General features: G+C 35.9%; 1 protein-coding gene across 2 annotated transcripts; it reads left to right on the top strand.

Annotated features, from left to right (window-relative positions):
- LOC109211783 (protein S-acyltransferase 10-like) lies at positions 937-11,523 on the top strand. Of its 2 annotated transcripts, XM_019375361.1 has the most exons (11): positions 937-1,207; positions 1,346-1,460; positions 3,238-3,312; positions 3,426-3,497; positions 3,641-3,778; positions 5,369-5,402; positions 6,316-6,425; positions 8,141-8,227; positions 9,664-9,747; positions 10,664-10,729; positions 10,970-11,523. In XM_019375361.1, the coding sequence occupies exons 1-11, from the start codon at positions 1,132-1,134 to the stop codon at positions 11,145-11,147; spliced, it is 1,035 nt and encodes a 344-aa protein (XP_019230906.1). In that variant the 5' UTR covers positions 937-1,131; the 3' UTR covers positions 11,148-11,523. The 2 variants fall into 2 exon arrangements, with proteins under 2 accessions (XP_019230906.1, XP_019230912.1); XM_019375367.1 differs by lacking the exon at positions 8,141-8,227.

Genomic DNA, 17,280 nt, shown 5'->3' with positions numbered 1-17,280 from the left:
ATCTTGTTATAAGAATATACATTTCAATTATTATTACTCCAACTTTACCTATTATATTTTAAATAGTTTAAAAAGTTTCAATTATTATACTCTAAACTTTACCTATCCAGTTCCTTAATGCTGGAAAAAAGTTCCTGGAGTTTTCGGTCAATAGACCTATAAATATCTTTTCGAGTTCCTTTTTCTTCCATTGATTTTTTCTTCACATTTATTCATATCGTTGCCCAATTATTATTCAGTGATCACTTAAAATATTCTAAGCGATTCTTTTTTTCTTTTTAATTTCAGGCCGATTTGCTTAGGAAGAGATTCGAGGCTAATAACCATGTGGTTTTCCTCATTAGCATGTTAGTTGTATTTTACACATTTATATGGTAAAAAAAGCCATTTTCTTGGTAGAAACAAATGTTTTAAGCTAAATATAGAAATTAATATCTATGCATCTATTTTACTTCAGCGATAAAAAAGCTATATGTATCGTCTGTTTTCCTTTTTCCCTAGTAAATCTACTGAGTATTAAAAACACAAATTTAATAAAGCCAATCAAACATTGTATTAAGTTATAGGGTGATTTCCGTTCCATACTATCTTTTTTAAAGAATTTATCTTACAAAAATATTTAGTAGTCTTAATTATGAGAGTATTTATTTAAATTATTATTTATAACTTTAGAATTTAAGTATCTCACTTAATTTTATTCTCATCAAATGTCTTACTTAATTAACCTTACACTAATTTAAACAGTAAGGGTAAACTTAAAAAATGATAAATATCTTCCTTTTAAGAAAAATTAATTGAAATAAATTCTGTTTGCTAAAACATTAGTAATATTTTTGGATTAAAGGGAGTATTAAATTTTCCATTATCTGGCTAATGAGGTAAACCAAGGGGTGTTTAATAAAATCACATGGCTTCTCCACCCAGGGCACGTTTTCATATCTGATTGAATGTGAACTTCTTTTATCTCTTTTCTCTCTCTCTCTCTCTCTTTGGGAAAAAGACAAAGTTATTCAACTCTCCTGCAACTCTCATCAATCAACACTGCAATTTTTTTGAAAAAGCGTCAATTTTGATGAATTTGTATTGAAAAATAGACAGATTTTAGTGAATGATTATAGAAGAAGAAGAAGAATGGTAGCATTATGTGGCGGCATATTCCGCGACACATGGGATGGTCTCTCCTTCTTCCCCTGCCTCTCCGACCCCGGTCCGTAACCTCTACGATCCTATTTATATATATTTATGTTTGTATATTGAGTGTACACTGTTTCTACAACACAGTTAGTTCAATTGATATTCTTCAATTATGTATATATATTTTTTAATTTTTGTTGATTGAATTTAGCTCGGAGATCGACATTTTGCTTGAAAGTTGCACTGGTGATGCTGCACCTGATCTATGCCGGTGTTCTATTTGAATTTGACAAAGACTTGATTCAGAAAACCAAACAAGACCCCTGGTAACAAATATTCTCAGTATTATTACCTTCATCCATTATACGTGATGGTGTTTGACTAACCACAGTGTTTAAGAGAGAAAGAAAGAATTTTGAAACTTGTGAAAAATAAGCTATGGTTATTTGTGTTGCTATAATTCATCTTATTAAGAATAAAATAGGAAGTGTAAAGCTAAATTATTTCTAGATATAGAAAGGTGTCATTCTTTTTGGGACAAACTAAAAGGAAAGAGTGTTATGTAAACTGGGACGGCGGGAGTATTTGTTTCAATCAACATCTAGACGTATATACCAACCTTCAATACTCAAAAATATCACAGAAACATCACTATCTTTATACCTTTATGATACTTGTAGGATTTTCTATGAGTATTTTACTTGCTTGTTTTCTGAATAAAGAATATATTACATGCTTTTATACCTAACCAAACCAAGAAAATGATGATTTGTCATGTCAAGGCCGAACATTTTACGAGAAAATGATGATTTGTCATGTAAAGTATCTTCATCTGTGTCAAAGTCACTTGTTGTCACTTTTATTCTTTGGGTAAAGCAGATAACTGATTTTGAAGTTGAGGATAATATGTGAAGGAATTAAATGACATGGAATTGGTTGAAAGATGCAATCTTGAGCTAAGCAGCAATGTCTTTAAGCTTGACTAGGAAATTGCTTACTATAGCTTTGTTTTCCAGTGCTTACGAATTCTAGCTAATAGTAAGTGATTTAGTTTCAGAGAAGCTAAAGACCATATTGATCAGCAAAAGGGAACTTGGGCATAATTGAAATGCCAAGGAGTTCTGAAATTCAATAAGTATCAATCCTTCGATTTAAACTGCTTTAGTGTTGATTTTGAGAGAACAAAAGCATTGGTAGATGAACATGTTAAATAGAGTTGGTTGCTGGAACTTCTCCTTTTCAGGGATTAAAAGTGGGTTCTGATGATATATTAAGGAAAACAGTAAGCCTCCAGGGTTGGTGGCGGATGAGTGCAATGAAAGAGAAGAAAACAGGACTTTTTAATCTTAAAGGTAGTCCATGCTCTTTGAAATTTAGGTTTAAATATTCAGGTGAGCGACAATTAGGTTGTGAGTGGTTAATACGAGCTTGGAGAAGTTATAAGGACTTAAAATGCCCCATCTGGTATTGGACACTATAGGATGTGTGGTTAATCAGACTTTTGAGTCAGCTACTTTTTTTTTAATTTAGGATTAAACTTTCAGGTGAACTGCATTCATGTTACTAGCCAGGGCTAAGTTTTTATGGTTGATACTGACTACAAAAACTTTAAGAGCTGGAGTTGCATATGGTAAAATTGCTTTTCCTCCAAAAGTTCATTTTATGATTTGGTAGAAACCAACTAGTTCTGAAGGATACAATTCATTGTTAATGTGTATATAGGAATGAAGGTTCTCTTAGCTAACATCCTGTGTTTTATTAGAAAGTAGAAACTTCTTTCTCTTTCTCTCTCTTGTTTTCTTTTTTTCTTTCTTTTGAGAATCTAATAACTCCATGATGATGCTCAAAATGGATTTCTTTTTTCGATTTTGTGGGGTCGAGATCTAGGTTAAATTCCAACGCATAGAAACTTTTAGAACTTTGTAATTATAGGATGTCAACGAAATCCCAATTGAGTTACCTGCCAATGCAAAAGTTAGATTTCCTTAACTGATCAAAACTTCATGTCTTTGATTATTTTGCTGGATGACTTTTCTTAATATTTCAATTTCTCTGAAGCTCTTTTAGTGAAATTGCTCATCACCCTCCTTTTCTGATTTTAAGGTACACGGCAGCGTATTTGCTGTTGCTTGCTTCTACACTGGTTCAATACTTCATCACTTCTGGCTCTTCTCCTGGGTAATTGGGCTAATGATTTTATTTTTAAGCTAAGCATGTAATAAGTCTTTACTAGCTTCACCCTGCTACTTTACTGAAAGGCCTGTAAAAAGTTAATTTTCATGAATATGTAGCTATGTTCTTGATGCAATGAGGACTGCCAATGAGACAGATGCATCACATCATAGGACATCAATAACCTCAAAGTAAGATATTTTTCCTCTCTGGTTTGTTACATGCAAAATAAATAACTGGAATATAAGGATTTTCTCTGAAAATAAGGTAGAAAAGAGGTTTATCTAATTTCTGTTGTTGTCTGCCTTTTGTGATGTTATATGATCAAGCAAAGCCAGCCTGCTTCAAGCAAAAATGGCAGTGTAGTTATTACGATCGACAGAAACCAGTTAGAAAAGAATCTTCTTGGGAGTGGTACAACATCTTGGGCAAAGCTAGTGATGGATATGTATCCTCCAGGAACATCTGTTAGGTAGGGCTGACTTGAATATCAGCATGTTTATGCTTTTCTTCTTATATGTGAAGCAGCTTGAGTGCTTTGTAACTAATATACAGCATCTACTATGGCTCTATTTACTTAATCAAGTTCAGTTTTGCATTTAGATTCTGCTTATTTCAAATTTTGTGTGAAGTGTGAACCATGGATTTTGAAGTTCGCTGTGAGACTGTGAAATGTGCTTGACTAATTATATTTCACGGTGCTAGTTGGACTAGGAGGATTCTGGCTTCTTAAGTTAAAAAGCTTATAGTGGTGAAGTAGTATTTAACCCAAACTATCCATTTTGAACAATGTGATTAGCTGTGGCCTGTGGATGAACATATTAGCACTTTCAGATATAAATGTTATAGCAAGGTACTCCACTTGGAAACTGCATAGTCCCATGAAGACGCAAAACTGCTGTATAGCTTACAAGTGAAGCCCTTAATGTGAAGCAGGAAAAGCCTAATCTTGCATATTTTAACAAATCAAGACATGGTAAAGGAACATTCACACGACCAGCTCTTGAGGAGACTTGTTGTGACTCGGTTGTTTAAAGGCATAACTGATGGAATATAATATAGCTGCTTGCATTGTGATGGATGGCGATTTCCCTCTCAAGATTCCTCACACTGCATGATTTTGACAAGTTATTAGATGAGTTTGATCAGGAAGCTGATGTAACCTCCTAATATGTCATCAATTCTGTGCGCAATTTGTGTGATTAACCCGTTCTTTCTTGTTCATCGCTTTTAGACTAAGTTGCTTCGACATGGCCGTTTAGGTGCCGCACCCGTGTCGACACGGCACTAGTATGGGTGTGGGTATGGGATCCATACCGGATCTGGTCAAATAATTTTGGGTACTTTGACTACGACGGACGGAAAAATTCGAGACGAGTTACAATTTGATTCCCGAAATTAGAATCAAAACTAAAATAAATTTGAAGGAAATAGCATACTTTATCTAGGAAATCAATCCTTTACTTACTACAACATGAGAATAAAAAAGAAATCCACACTTTACAAGCTATACGTAAGTATTCCACAAAATTTCTCATGATTTAGAGATATTTTAATATTTTAAAATTATTTTTAGCTGGATCCCTGCACCCGTATCCGTACTAGGATCCATATCCTCGAATCTTAAAATTTACATCTCGAAGGATCCGACCTCTAGATCTGCGCCCGTGTCCGAGAAACTTAGCTTTTAGAAGCAAGTTATAGATGGATTATACAATACTCAATGCTTAACTATGGTTAAAGGGTGATATAATTGCACCAACAAATGGGGGAAATGTTGTCATAAGCTCTGCCACTGTAAATTCTTCTTGTCTCTCTTTGATGATGAAGCTTGTATTATCTTTGAGGTTGATGACGGTTTACATTAATAATGATTTTCCCAGTTGGTGGACATATATTCTACCATATGAATTCAATCTACCAAAATTATTTCCTTTCTATGTTCTTTCATTTCCACCTATTTTAGGTAGAAATCTTACTGTGCGGTTATGCGGTCATAGATTGCATGATTTTCTTAGTATTATCATCAGGTTTTGCTAACTAATTCTCCTCTCTTTTCCAGAAGTGTGACGTGCACCTACTGTAATATTATGCAGGTAGAAACTCCTATCTCTGTCTTCCATTTGTATGCAAAGCAAATTTTAACCTCAATACCTGCGGATGATTCTTAATGACTTGAAGTATATTTGGATTTGCCAAATTAGTGACATGATATGCGAGCTATATGCTATGAACCTCTATGCTATATTTTGGCAGGAAATTAGCTGAATTTTGACCTTAAATGCAATTCTTATGTTTTCTCTCGTAAATATTACTTATTTCTAAGATATTCCATCCATACAATGGTATACTTTCTTCGAGACTTATCCTACTGTATATACATCCTGAATAAATGTGCAGCTAGTTGTATTAGATAAACGGAACATTGATATTTGATAGTCCGTTTTGTTTGAATTGGTGAAGTCAAACTTTGTCCTATCTTTTGGGCATATGTTTGTGAAAGAAGCTTGGTAGTTCTCCTTACTGGGGCACCATGCCTTTACCCTTTTCTGTTCTTTCTTTGCAATTCTTATGCCACAGCATGGTATGTTAACATGTATTTCAGTATTTTGTCTTAGTGATGCATTTTGGATTGGTATGTGTCTTGGAGATTTTGTGGTCTTGTGTCTGATGTTATTTGAAACTTCAAACTGCTTCCATTTCTTTCAATTTAAGTAAACTTTACGTGGTAAAGATTAGCTATACATTTTAAATATAATAACCTTGCCAATTTACACATCGTGGTCCTTGTATTTGCACATACTCCTGCCTCAAATGGATGATCTCTTTTGACAAGCACAAACACTGAAAGATCAAAGAGGCCAAGTTAATAGGTGAAGATTTAAAGAAGTGGGTTAATAATGAGACTTTCTTTGATTTGTTAAGTACTTATAACTTGTCCTTTTATGTTTGTTACAGTTGTGCTAACAATTTCTAAGATTTATGATCTTTATTCTGCTTGATTACCAGCCTCCACGAGCTAAACATTGTCATGATTGCGACAAATGCGTTCTCCAGTTTGATCATCACTGTGTTTGGCTTGGCACATGCGTAGGACAGGGAAACCATTGCCGCTTTTGGTGAGCAAGCATTACCCAATTTGATACACTCATGATATATGTTTCTTGCTTGCTGTTCAAGAAAAAGCATTCTTCCAATTCAGTTGAAATCATTAAGTGCACTGGTCAAACCCCCCCACCAAAAAAAAAAAAGAGAGAGAGAGAGAAATAACATGATTTTATATGTTATGTTGGAGTTGCTACGACACAATGGTCATTTAGGTTTTAGAAAACTATATGATATAACATAGTACTATAGCAACAACTATGCCTTAATCCTAAGCCAGTTGGGTCCGCTATATGAATCATCACTAACCATAGCACTCCATTTAGATCTGTACTAATCCAATATTTAAAACTTTAGGTTCTCTAGCGTTAGAAATTCTATACATTTTTTACTAGCATACATATGCTAGCGTTTGGACCTAGATTTGATTGAAACTAGAAAAAGGAGTTTTTGAAGTTGTGTTGAAAAATAGTTTTTGGAAGTTGAAGTTGTGTTTGGACATGCATTTTATTTGGAAAAAAAGTTGAAGTTTCGTGAGTGGAAGAAAAAATTTCACCAGTTTTTAGGAACTTGAAAATTATTTTCAAAGTTTTTCCAGAATCGGTGCATTTGAAGGTTGATATAAGACGTGACTACACCATGTATAGAGACCTCTAGTTGTCATCTACGTGTACTACTTGAACCTTCTGCAGAATGTGATCATTTCTAATGCTATCTAATCTTTTTCTAGTTGCATATTCATCTTGACATTGCATTTCCGCGACACTTGTCTTGCTGATATGCTGTACCCTAGAGGCCCAGGATTCACTCCCATATAACATTGCTGGTCATACAACCATTATGTAGAACTTATCTGTCACTTTGGGAGGTATCCTCCTATCGCATGCCTCTGGTCACACTTCTCCTGTTCAACCATCCTATTTTGATTCTTTATCATAAATTAATTAGTTTTACACAGGCTGTTAATCTACTGCAACCCTCCTTCTTCATCCAAGCTCGTAACCAGTTATATGAGCAAATTCACGGAGGCGTATTTTACATAACATAGTGTCAACTTAAAGATTTATGTTTCAAATAAAACCCTTGTTCCTAGAAAATGACACATACATATATGTTAGAATCCCTCTCTTTTAGCTTTATCCCTCATCCTGGTTATTTTATCATTTAATGGGGACATAAGGTTATCCTGTGTCTTTTATCATCTAATTGACAATTTAAAAATCTACTTTTAATATTATATTTTCCTTAAACAAACTTGAATCAGTATGTGACATGCCCATGGCAATTTGGTCAAGTTGGATAGGTCAAAAATTAGACAGGAGTTCGATAAAGCTGAAACACAAGAATATGTTGGGACATTTCATAGGGTGCACCGGTGCAGCAAGACTTGGAGACATATTTGTGTTGGGTTTGTGGCCTTCTTGGAAAATAGGTGCTTTCATATGTCTGTTTCATTGTCATCTAGTCTGCAAAGCAACAGGACTATGAGTCTATAGCATGCAAGTACACTTGATTTCTGAGCTTTCAACTGGCTAATCCTTGCATGTCAAAACACTTTTTTTTTTTTTTTTTTTTTTTTTTTTTTTTTTTTTTTTTGCGTAGCTCTTACGGTTTTTTCCATTTACACAGGATGCTTTTATTATATGGGAATTTCTTGTTTTTATCTTTATCTCTCAAGTTTTAAGTTATTGATCTTTGCTATAGTTATTTACTTTACCAAGTATAACAGGTGGTACATTTGCTCAGAAACAGCCTTGTCCCTTTGGACTGGCACTTTATATATTCAATACTTGAAGTCTCACGTATCTAAGCCATGGTATGTGTCTGTCCAGCAGTGCTTTATCTTTTGAGCGCTTTTTTTTCAATAACCTCTTGGCTTAAAAAAATGGAGTTTTTGTTCTTGTCGTTGAAATATGTCTTTTTATTTTTAAAAATCAATGATATCTTCCTTTCAGTCAAAAAGAAGATATAAAGGTGGAGCATACAAAAGAAGGATAATTTGCATTACTGTCCAACTTAGATTGAACCTTTTTATGGCTTATGCTTCCTAAACTTTTAGTGGAAGCATGTTGGTTTCAGTTCAACTGCACTGATGTGAGCTTTGCATAGTCATAGTATCATGAATCATATAGACAATAGCAGACCCAACTAAATTTGGGATTAAGGTATAACTGATTGATTTTTATATGTTGGCTTCAATTGCTTTAGCGTATGCGATAAATTGACTAGTGTATTCGTTTACTTGAAAAGTGAATTCTTGCATATCTTGTTACTTTAAAAAGGAAGTTCCAGATGTTGTTGGATGGAACACAGACGAGTTGATTTGAATGTGTCAGGTGCATGAAATGTCAGTCCCGCTTTATTGATGTAAGAAGCTTGGAAAAGAGGCCATGCCATTACCCTTTAATCTCTGTTGGCATTGCCTTTACATGTCACATAAGGTTAACTCCTTGACTGAACAATCTGAAAAGAAACCAAAGTAAACTCAAGTATGAATAACCACTGGAGGTATAATATTTTAGTTGTTATGAAATGGCAGTTGAAGAGATTATTAAGCAATGCTGACCTCGAACCCCGATATCTTGCATTTTATCCAGGTGAAATTTCATTTTCATTGAACTGTGTTGAAGTTACATTTGAGTGGGAACAAGGAAATTAGACTGACGAGCTGGGAGATAAAATTTGATTTGCATATGTGCACCACTTTTGTACTCAAGTTGGGAGATCGAAAAAATAATGATAAAATAGCCAGGCTGATTGAATCTGCAAGAATTGGTTCTTATTTAGGTTCCTTAAGTCATCTAAGATGAGTAGGGGAACTACTTTTGTCTTATAAGAGATTAACAGTAGGAAAAGAAGGGACTGCATCATGGTCCCCAGGGCTTAGTTCAAGTGGCAAAGGTTGAGGGACTTGTGATTTAGGTCACAGGTTGAGCTCTACGCCATGTGAACTAAGCCTGGTATTTAAGTGGAAAAGGGTAGAGGGGCGGGCCCATTATCTCTGAGTTTCGAAGGCTGCGGTTGGTCCTAAGGGTTGGCCCCAGAGAGATTTTACGGTCATAGAAAAAATAGAAAAAAGAAGGGACTGCATCTGCATGATGAGGACAAAACTTATGCTGACATGATGAACTGTTTTTGCTTCTGTATATAAATCTTATCTGATGCAAACACATAAAAGATGAGGTTTTTCATGACAATCTTGCAATTTAAAAAAACATAATGATGTCAAATGTGACAATGGTTTTGTTGCAGGTGGTCATATGCAATTGTGATATTGCTGTTAGCTGCTTTATCTATTTGCCTCTTCTTTCTTCTCCTTCTCCTCCTATTTCATAGGTAAGATTTTTCGTTACGGGTATGTAACTCTTGTTACTTAGTGGTATTTGGTAGTTCAGATTTTTGTTGGATCTATTAAATTTTTAAGTTCTTTTTTTTGATAAAGTAAAAGTTTTATTAATAAAGTACCGAGAAGGTACTCAAAAGTACAACCAAACAAGACAGCCCCTACAAAAGTCTCTAGCTACATATTTGCAAGCGAGTCTAAAAATTCCATATACTAATTAATACTCTCTAGTATACTCCTTTTACACCCAAAAAAAAAAAAAAAGATTTTGCAAACAAAGGTTCCTGGCTCTAGAAATGTGGTTCTTTTTATTCTCGAAACAAGCACTATTTCTCTCTGTCCAAATAGTTCAGAAGATGCATAAAGGGATGGTTCTCCAGATCTGCTTTTGTATCTTTCCAACCCTCTGCCCGTTCCAATTTTTAAGTTCTTACAAGTCACATGTGTTAGTTCCTGAACATGTTGCCTGGCTCTGTTTTCTGTAGGTGATTAGTAATTCATGGATAAGGGATGTAGTATTGTCACAATTCATGTTCATAAAGAAGTAGAAATGAACTCTATATCACTTCACTTTGATCTTGTGAGGTAGGTCACACCACATTCGAACTAAGCTAGGAAGAACTTTGGGCCAATCTGTTACATGCTATCTATTCTAGTTTGGTTAACGTAGATTAACTTGCTGGTCCAACAGCATGGGGAAACACCAGTAGTTCTTTTTTAGTCTTGTCAATTAACTTTTAGCTGATCTTACGCAGAACCTAAATTTCAACCATCGTAGTGAAAAGTGATACGGAGTATCGTATGCCCTTTTCAGTATCGTTAGCTGAACATGTGAAGTTCGCACTCTACGACATTTCTAAAATGAAACTTCAGGAATAATAACTGGACTTTTACATGTTTCTTGGACAGCTATCTTATTTTGACAAATCAGACCACCTATGAGCTCGTCAGACGACGGCGCATCCCCTATTTGAGGTTGGTTATTTCTTCATTTCTTGTATCATGTTATTTTGTTGAGATGTAGGAGGTATGTCTCAGGATTGCTTTGAGCTAGTGCTTTTAATAATATGATGGCATATATTGGCTTAACATGAATTGCGGATGTAGGGATTTTGAGTTATTTAGATTGATATTAAAAAACCAAATGAAGACATGCATGGCCTTCAGGATCTTCTTGTATTCAAAGCGCAAATTGACACTTGCAATGATTTGCAGGAACATTCCGGAAAGAGTTTTTCCATTTAGCAAAGGAGCATGCAGAAATTCATATGAGTTCTGCTGTGCTCGGAGCAGCATGTACAGGATGGAACCACTGCCAACAGCACAAGAACTTCAAGAGAAGTCAAGAACCTATACATGCTCGGATATTTTTTCTTGTCGGTGTTGCTGTTGATCACTTCTGCTGCAGGTGTGATTGAAATCAAAATTTTACCTCGGTTGTACTGGTATGGAAGTTTATGCTTTCTAGGAGTCTTTTATCTCTATTAGAAAGTTTATGCTTTCTAGGAGTCTTTTATCTCTATTAGAAATTCTTATACCGATAGGCAATATAGAGAATTTCTAGTTACTTTTCATTTTTTTTTTAATATTTTGTATAATGATGGCCTGAGATGAATTTAAATGGGAAACATGGTCAGTGAGGATTCATATAGCCAACCCCAACTTGTTTGGAATTGAGTCATAGTTGTTGATTGTACCAGTGTGAAAATTCTTTATCAACTATTTGTTTGTGGTATCAATGTGATGATACGTACATAATTTTACCTTTATTTGTGGAATTCACGATATCTCCTTAGCTTTTCAAAATGATGTGGAATCTAAACTTGACACACGTTTAGGATCGCCTTGTTTCCAATTTAAACATGGATACATTGTGCTTACTGCTAGTCACTGTGCCAAAAAGTATTAGGGGCTGGTCTAGCCGGTGAGCCATATACCGCATTATTAGGGTCCACACCTATCCCCTCAATCAGGAACTAGGAATTGACCCGGTCCGGACTGGTCTCAACTCTCTGCCCCCTCTCCCTTGAGAATAAAAGAAAGGGAAACTTACACAAATGTCCCAAATAAATCTCAACTTACCAACCTCTAGCCATTAGTCATAAACTTACCAAAACTAGCCAACAAAAATTGAAAAACCAAATAATAGGGTTCTTTCTATCAAAGAATCACATGCAAAAATCACCTTCCATATTTTTAAGCGTGATTAGCAACATTAGATACAAGACGGAAAGGAAATTTCATGGACGGGGTAGCAAATAAGGTGATGAAATCCAAAAATCTATACAATATTCCAAAAATATAAACAAAAAAGGAATTTTTTCAATGGGTATAGTTGAAAATCATTGAAAATATATAGATAAGTCAATATACAAAATTTGAGGAAGATTGGAGGTGATTTGGACCGGTTTTGTATCAAAATTCGTAATTAAATCGAGTTCAAAAAAGTCTTCTGCGACACATGTATCAAACATGTATCACGCATGTATCTCACACACAGGTATACATGAATATACATATGATACACAATTGATACAAATATGATACATATGTGATACACAAATGATACACAGTGTGATACACATATCATTTGTTTTCATGTTCAGCTTTTACTTCGAATTTTCAATTCAAACCACCTCAAAACTTCACCAAATCATCCCAAAACTGAGATTCAAGCTTCTTAAGTTGTGCCCAATCTATTCTAATAACACCAACTCAAAACAAAGCAAAAGTTTGATATTTTTTTGCTACAAATAGCTAATTGGCTAATTTGGCTAATATTAGTAATATTTTATCAATTGGCCAATTTTTGTAATGAGCTACTTATAAATGGACATAGCTGGTAATTTCCCTAAAAGAAAGTAGAATGACTTAGTGTTTCTTTTTTTTTTTTTTTTTTAATAAAAGTAAGAACGACCCAAAGATATTTTAACATTACATAAATAGTACTTCGTTTGATTATTTGCTTGAAAACTGCTATTCTTGAAAAAAGGAAATGTTTACGCTCTAGTTCATGTATATCAAAGGGAAATCTAGGGCAGGTTTTATAGATTCGAGAAAATCCACTACTTTCACCTCGAACTATGCATGTATGTTTGCATATATATATATATATATATATATGGTTTTTTTTAAATGTATACACATAATTAGATCATACTCAATGATTTTGTTCACTTACTCTAGATTCTGAATTCACTTTGACTCGTTAGAAGTGTATCTATACATCACAGCTGCAATAATCCAAACATCTTGAGCTGCATTTCCATGCAAACGACTTGCACTATTAATTCTATACTGACTATTGAGAAAGTATGTTGAGAAGAGAAACCCTAGTGCGGATCAAAAGCCTGAACAACTGCTCCAATTCATTTTCAAAATCTACCAGGCTTGAATCCAGAGTCTCCAAATTTCTTTGTGCAAATTCTATGTTTTCTGCTTCCCCTTCCTTATAGAGCAACAATTTATTTAGGGCAATAACCACATTTTCCAATTCGCTCAGCTTTTTTCTCCGCATTTCACTCGCTAATATCCCTTTGTGCACAAGCTTTGAAACCAACAACCATTTAGTAGGCTTTCTTTTCAAAGACTAGCATTGAAAGAAGTGTTAGAAATGATTGAAAAGTTGAAATGGTTACAAATTTTGCTTCTACAAGGACCCTTATTATGGAACAGAGCTGGGACTCTGAACTGAACCGAGTACTCATGGTTGCCATTGCGTTATATATCAACTTCAGCATTGTGAGGGACTTAGACATTTCCTTCTGAGTGTTTCTTCTGGATGATATGTAGTCCATTACATTGCTTAGGATTCTTATATGGTCGTTCCCATTTTTGCTTCTTCGAAGCCTGTTTGGAGTTCTCTGAGCCCTGCCTTCATCAACATGATTGTGTCTCTCGTGTTGCTGCAGATATCTATGAATCTAACAGATATTTCCAGCGACTCCATCACAAATTATCATCTTGATCTTGAAGAAGATCCCGTTGTGTTATTGGCAAAGCGAGGAATTCCTCTATGCACTTGTGCAATTCGACAAGGCCAAAAATAGCATTTTGGGTAATTTCTTCTGCTGCTTTTGGAGAAGAAAATGATGATTCCAAAGTTTTGATCTTGTTAAGGACTTGTTCAATCTTGATTGTGGGATGTGATCTAGCAGGAAAGCTAACAGAACAGGTACGATGAAGACTATGAGATGTGTCACGACCCAATTTCTCATATAGGCCATGATGGCGCCCAACGTTACCGCTAGGCAAGTCAACAGTGAACTAACCATGTTATTGTTTCTTTTAACAATTTAGACATAGTTGATTTTTAATTATTGAATAAATAAGAAGTGAAAGATTTGATAAAATGTGAAATAAACAATTTTAAGAGCAAATGAGATGAAGTAAATAATAATATATCATAAAGTGTCTACTAGCATAATTTCCATGACCTGGTGTCACAAGTGTATGAGCTACTAGTAGAATATACAAAAATACTAAACTACTGTCTAAATAAAATGGACAGAAAGTAAATGCAAAAGAAAGACTTCGGGTGCTGCAGAACGGGCTCGAAAGGCAGCTCACCACCAAGTCTCGGAGTATCAGGAGTGCGCGCCGGGATGATGACCAGATACACCTGCCTCAGATCCTGCACGATTAGTGCAAAAGTATAGCGTGAGTACACAAACAATATGTACCCAGTAAGTATCTAGTCTAACCTCGAAGAAGTAGTGACGAGGGGTCGACTTCGACACTTACTATGGGCGACCAATAAAATACCAAAATTCTAAATAAGCATGGGCAATGTAAATGATAATGAAAACTCAATAACAAGCAATAAATAAACAATTCTTTCACTGAAGTAAATTCCAAATCAATTTCCATCATTTAACAATTGTAACCTCTCAAGCCAATAAAACGATATCAAGTATAATTGGGCTCCAAGTATTATTACGCACGAATTATGCCTAGGTCGTACGGCCCGATCTAAAGTACCTATACATATACTGTGTGCACTGCCGAGGGTCGAACGACACGAACCATAGACGCATCTATTAATCTGCCGAGGCGAACGGCCCGCTCCCATGAGAGTAGAAGAATTTACCTCACTCGCGGAAATGCTTGCGACGTGAGTGAACATAGATTTCTCAAAGTTATTATAAAATTCTTCAATGCTTTTCAAAAGTAAGGAGTCTAAACCGGAGATCTTAAATCTTACAATCCTCAATCTCAATTCTATTTAAGATAATTAATATGCATAATCAAATAACAGTGCCAACAAAACATGATGTAAAGCTAAGACTACCTGGACATCACATGGAAAATATAGCTACGCACGGACTCTCGTCACCTAGTGCGTACGTAGCTCCCCACACAGTAATTTACAACAAACACATCTAAGGCGATGATTTCTCTCTTACAAGGTTAGGCAAGAGACTTACCTCGTTCTCAAGTTCACTTCCGATCCACAAATATGCTTTAAATCCTTAACTTGGTGCCAAACGACTCGAAACTTGTCAAATGTTATATAAAATAATCAATACATGTCAAAAGTTCATATTGTAAGTATTAGAGTGGTTACCCAACCCCAACTGAAGGATTCCTAAAATTTATCCCCGGGACCACGTGCCCGGATTCCGAAAATTTTTGAAGAAAGTTGTTACCCATAACCTCACAAACCCAGATATATAATTTTCACTCAATTCCATAACTATTTTTGTGGTTAAATCCCAATTTTATCAAAATCTATATTTTTCATCTAAACCCATAATTTTCACAATTTTTCATGTTAAAATCTACCCATAATCTATGCTTTAAACTCATATTGTATAGAAATCACTTACGTCAAAGTGTTAGGTGAAAACCCCTCTCCAAAAGCTCCAAAATCGCCCAATGAATGAAAGAAATAAGTCAAAAATGGTTTAACTCCCGACTTAAATGAATGTCACTGCCCAACGACTTTTGCACCTGCGACGCCTCTGCCGCACCTGTGGTTCTGCTTCTGCGGACAAAATCACGCAAGTGCGGACCAAGCCCAGGTTGACCTCCCCCGCTTCTGCGACCAAAGGTTCGCATCTGTGAGCCCGCTTCTGCAGCGAGTGCGTCGCACCTGCGACCTCATTCCGCTTCTGCGATAGCCTCCTTCGCACCTGTGCCTCCGCAGGTGCAGTACCTGCCCTGCTTCTGCGGTCACAGGGCAACCTATACTAGGCCACTTCTGCGGTCCTTGGATCGCTTATGCGAGCTCGCACCTGCGGCTGGCCCTCCGCAAGTGCGATTGCACCAGAAGCTGGGTGCTTCAGCTGTTCAACCAAAGCCAAATGACAATGTCCGAATGGCATCTAGGGCCCCCGAGGCCCCGTCCAAACATACCAATAAGTTCGAAATCATAAAACGGACTCGCTCGCACCCTCGGAACGCATAAAACAACATCAAAACTAAGAATCACACCCCAAACCAAATTGAATCAACTTATGAACTTCAAGTTCTTCCAACTTACTCTAAACGCGCCGAAACATACTTAGACTACTCAGAGTGACACCAACTTTTGCGTGCAAGTCTTAAATCACCATACGGAACTATTCCCATTCTCGAAATCCAAATTGGACCTCGATAACACCAAATCCTACTTCAAACCAAATTAAAAAAAAATTTAAAACCTTTAATTTGCCAACTTTCAATAGTAAGCACCGAAATGCTCCCGGCTCATCCAAAACCCGATCCAAACATACGCCCAAGTTAAAAATCATCATACAAACCTATTGTAACCGTCAAATCCCGGTTCCGAGGTCGTTTACTAAAAACGTTGACCAAAGTCAAACTTAGCGCTTTTTGCCAACCTTAAGGAACCAAGTGTTCCGATTTCAACCCGAACCCTTCCAAATTCCAAACTAACCATCCCCGCAAGTCTTAAAACAGTAAAATCACATACATGGAGTCTTATTTAGGGGAACAGGGATCTAGAAAGCAAAATGACCGATCGGGTCCTTACATTCTCCACCTCTTAAACAAACGTTTTGTCATGCCCCAAACTTGGGGAACGTGACCGATGCTCAACCAAGTGAACCCGGTTGAGCAAGCCTGTTAGATACTTCCTACCTAACTCACTCATGAACAAAGAGAAGACATATTTTCATGATGTTATAAACGTCAATACCACACAAGAGGGGGGGTGATTTGTGTGGTACCTAATTTTCGCGTTAGAAGAACCTGGTTCTTCTAAGTGTTCTAACTACAGCAGTTTGCGGAATAATAAATGCTGAAAGTAAAGTGCACAGAGATTTTTACGTGGAAAACACCTGGCTCAAAAGGTGAAAAAACCACGACCTACTACTCAGTAGGATTTTCCCAAACTCCACTAAAATCACTGAGCCAAAAACTGCATTTACAAAACTCTTTGTAAACCTAAGGATTAACTCTAATCCCAGTGTAGCACACAACCTCAACTGTTGCGACACTTTCAAGTTAACTCTAACTTGAATACTCAATATACCTATTACAATTGCTTCTAGATAAAGCTGAAAGGTACAGTATGAAAACAC

This window comes from Nicotiana attenuata, chromosome 2, assembly GCF_001879085.1.
Source record: "Nicotiana attenuata strain UT chromosome 2, NIATTr2, whole genome shotgun sequence".
Taxonomy (NCBI): Eukaryota; Viridiplantae; Streptophyta; class Magnoliopsida; order Solanales; family Solanaceae; genus Nicotiana; species Nicotiana attenuata.
The sequence above is the reverse complement of the archived record's forward strand: the minus strand, read 5'-3'. Positions and strand labels throughout refer to the sequence as shown.

Coding starts and splice junctions, on each gene's coding strand:
- LOC109211783 (XM_019375361.1), top strand. CDS start 1,132: ATGGTAGCATTATGTGGCGGCATATTCCGCGACACATGGGATGGTCTC. Junction 8,228..9,663: donor TCTCACGTATCTAAGCCATG/GTATGTGTCTGT, acceptor GTTTTGTTGCAG/GTGGTCATATGCAATTGTGA. Junction 10,730..10,969: donor CGGCGCATCCCCTATTTGAG/GTTGGTTATTTC, acceptor AATGATTTGCAG/GAACATTCCGGAAAGAGTTT.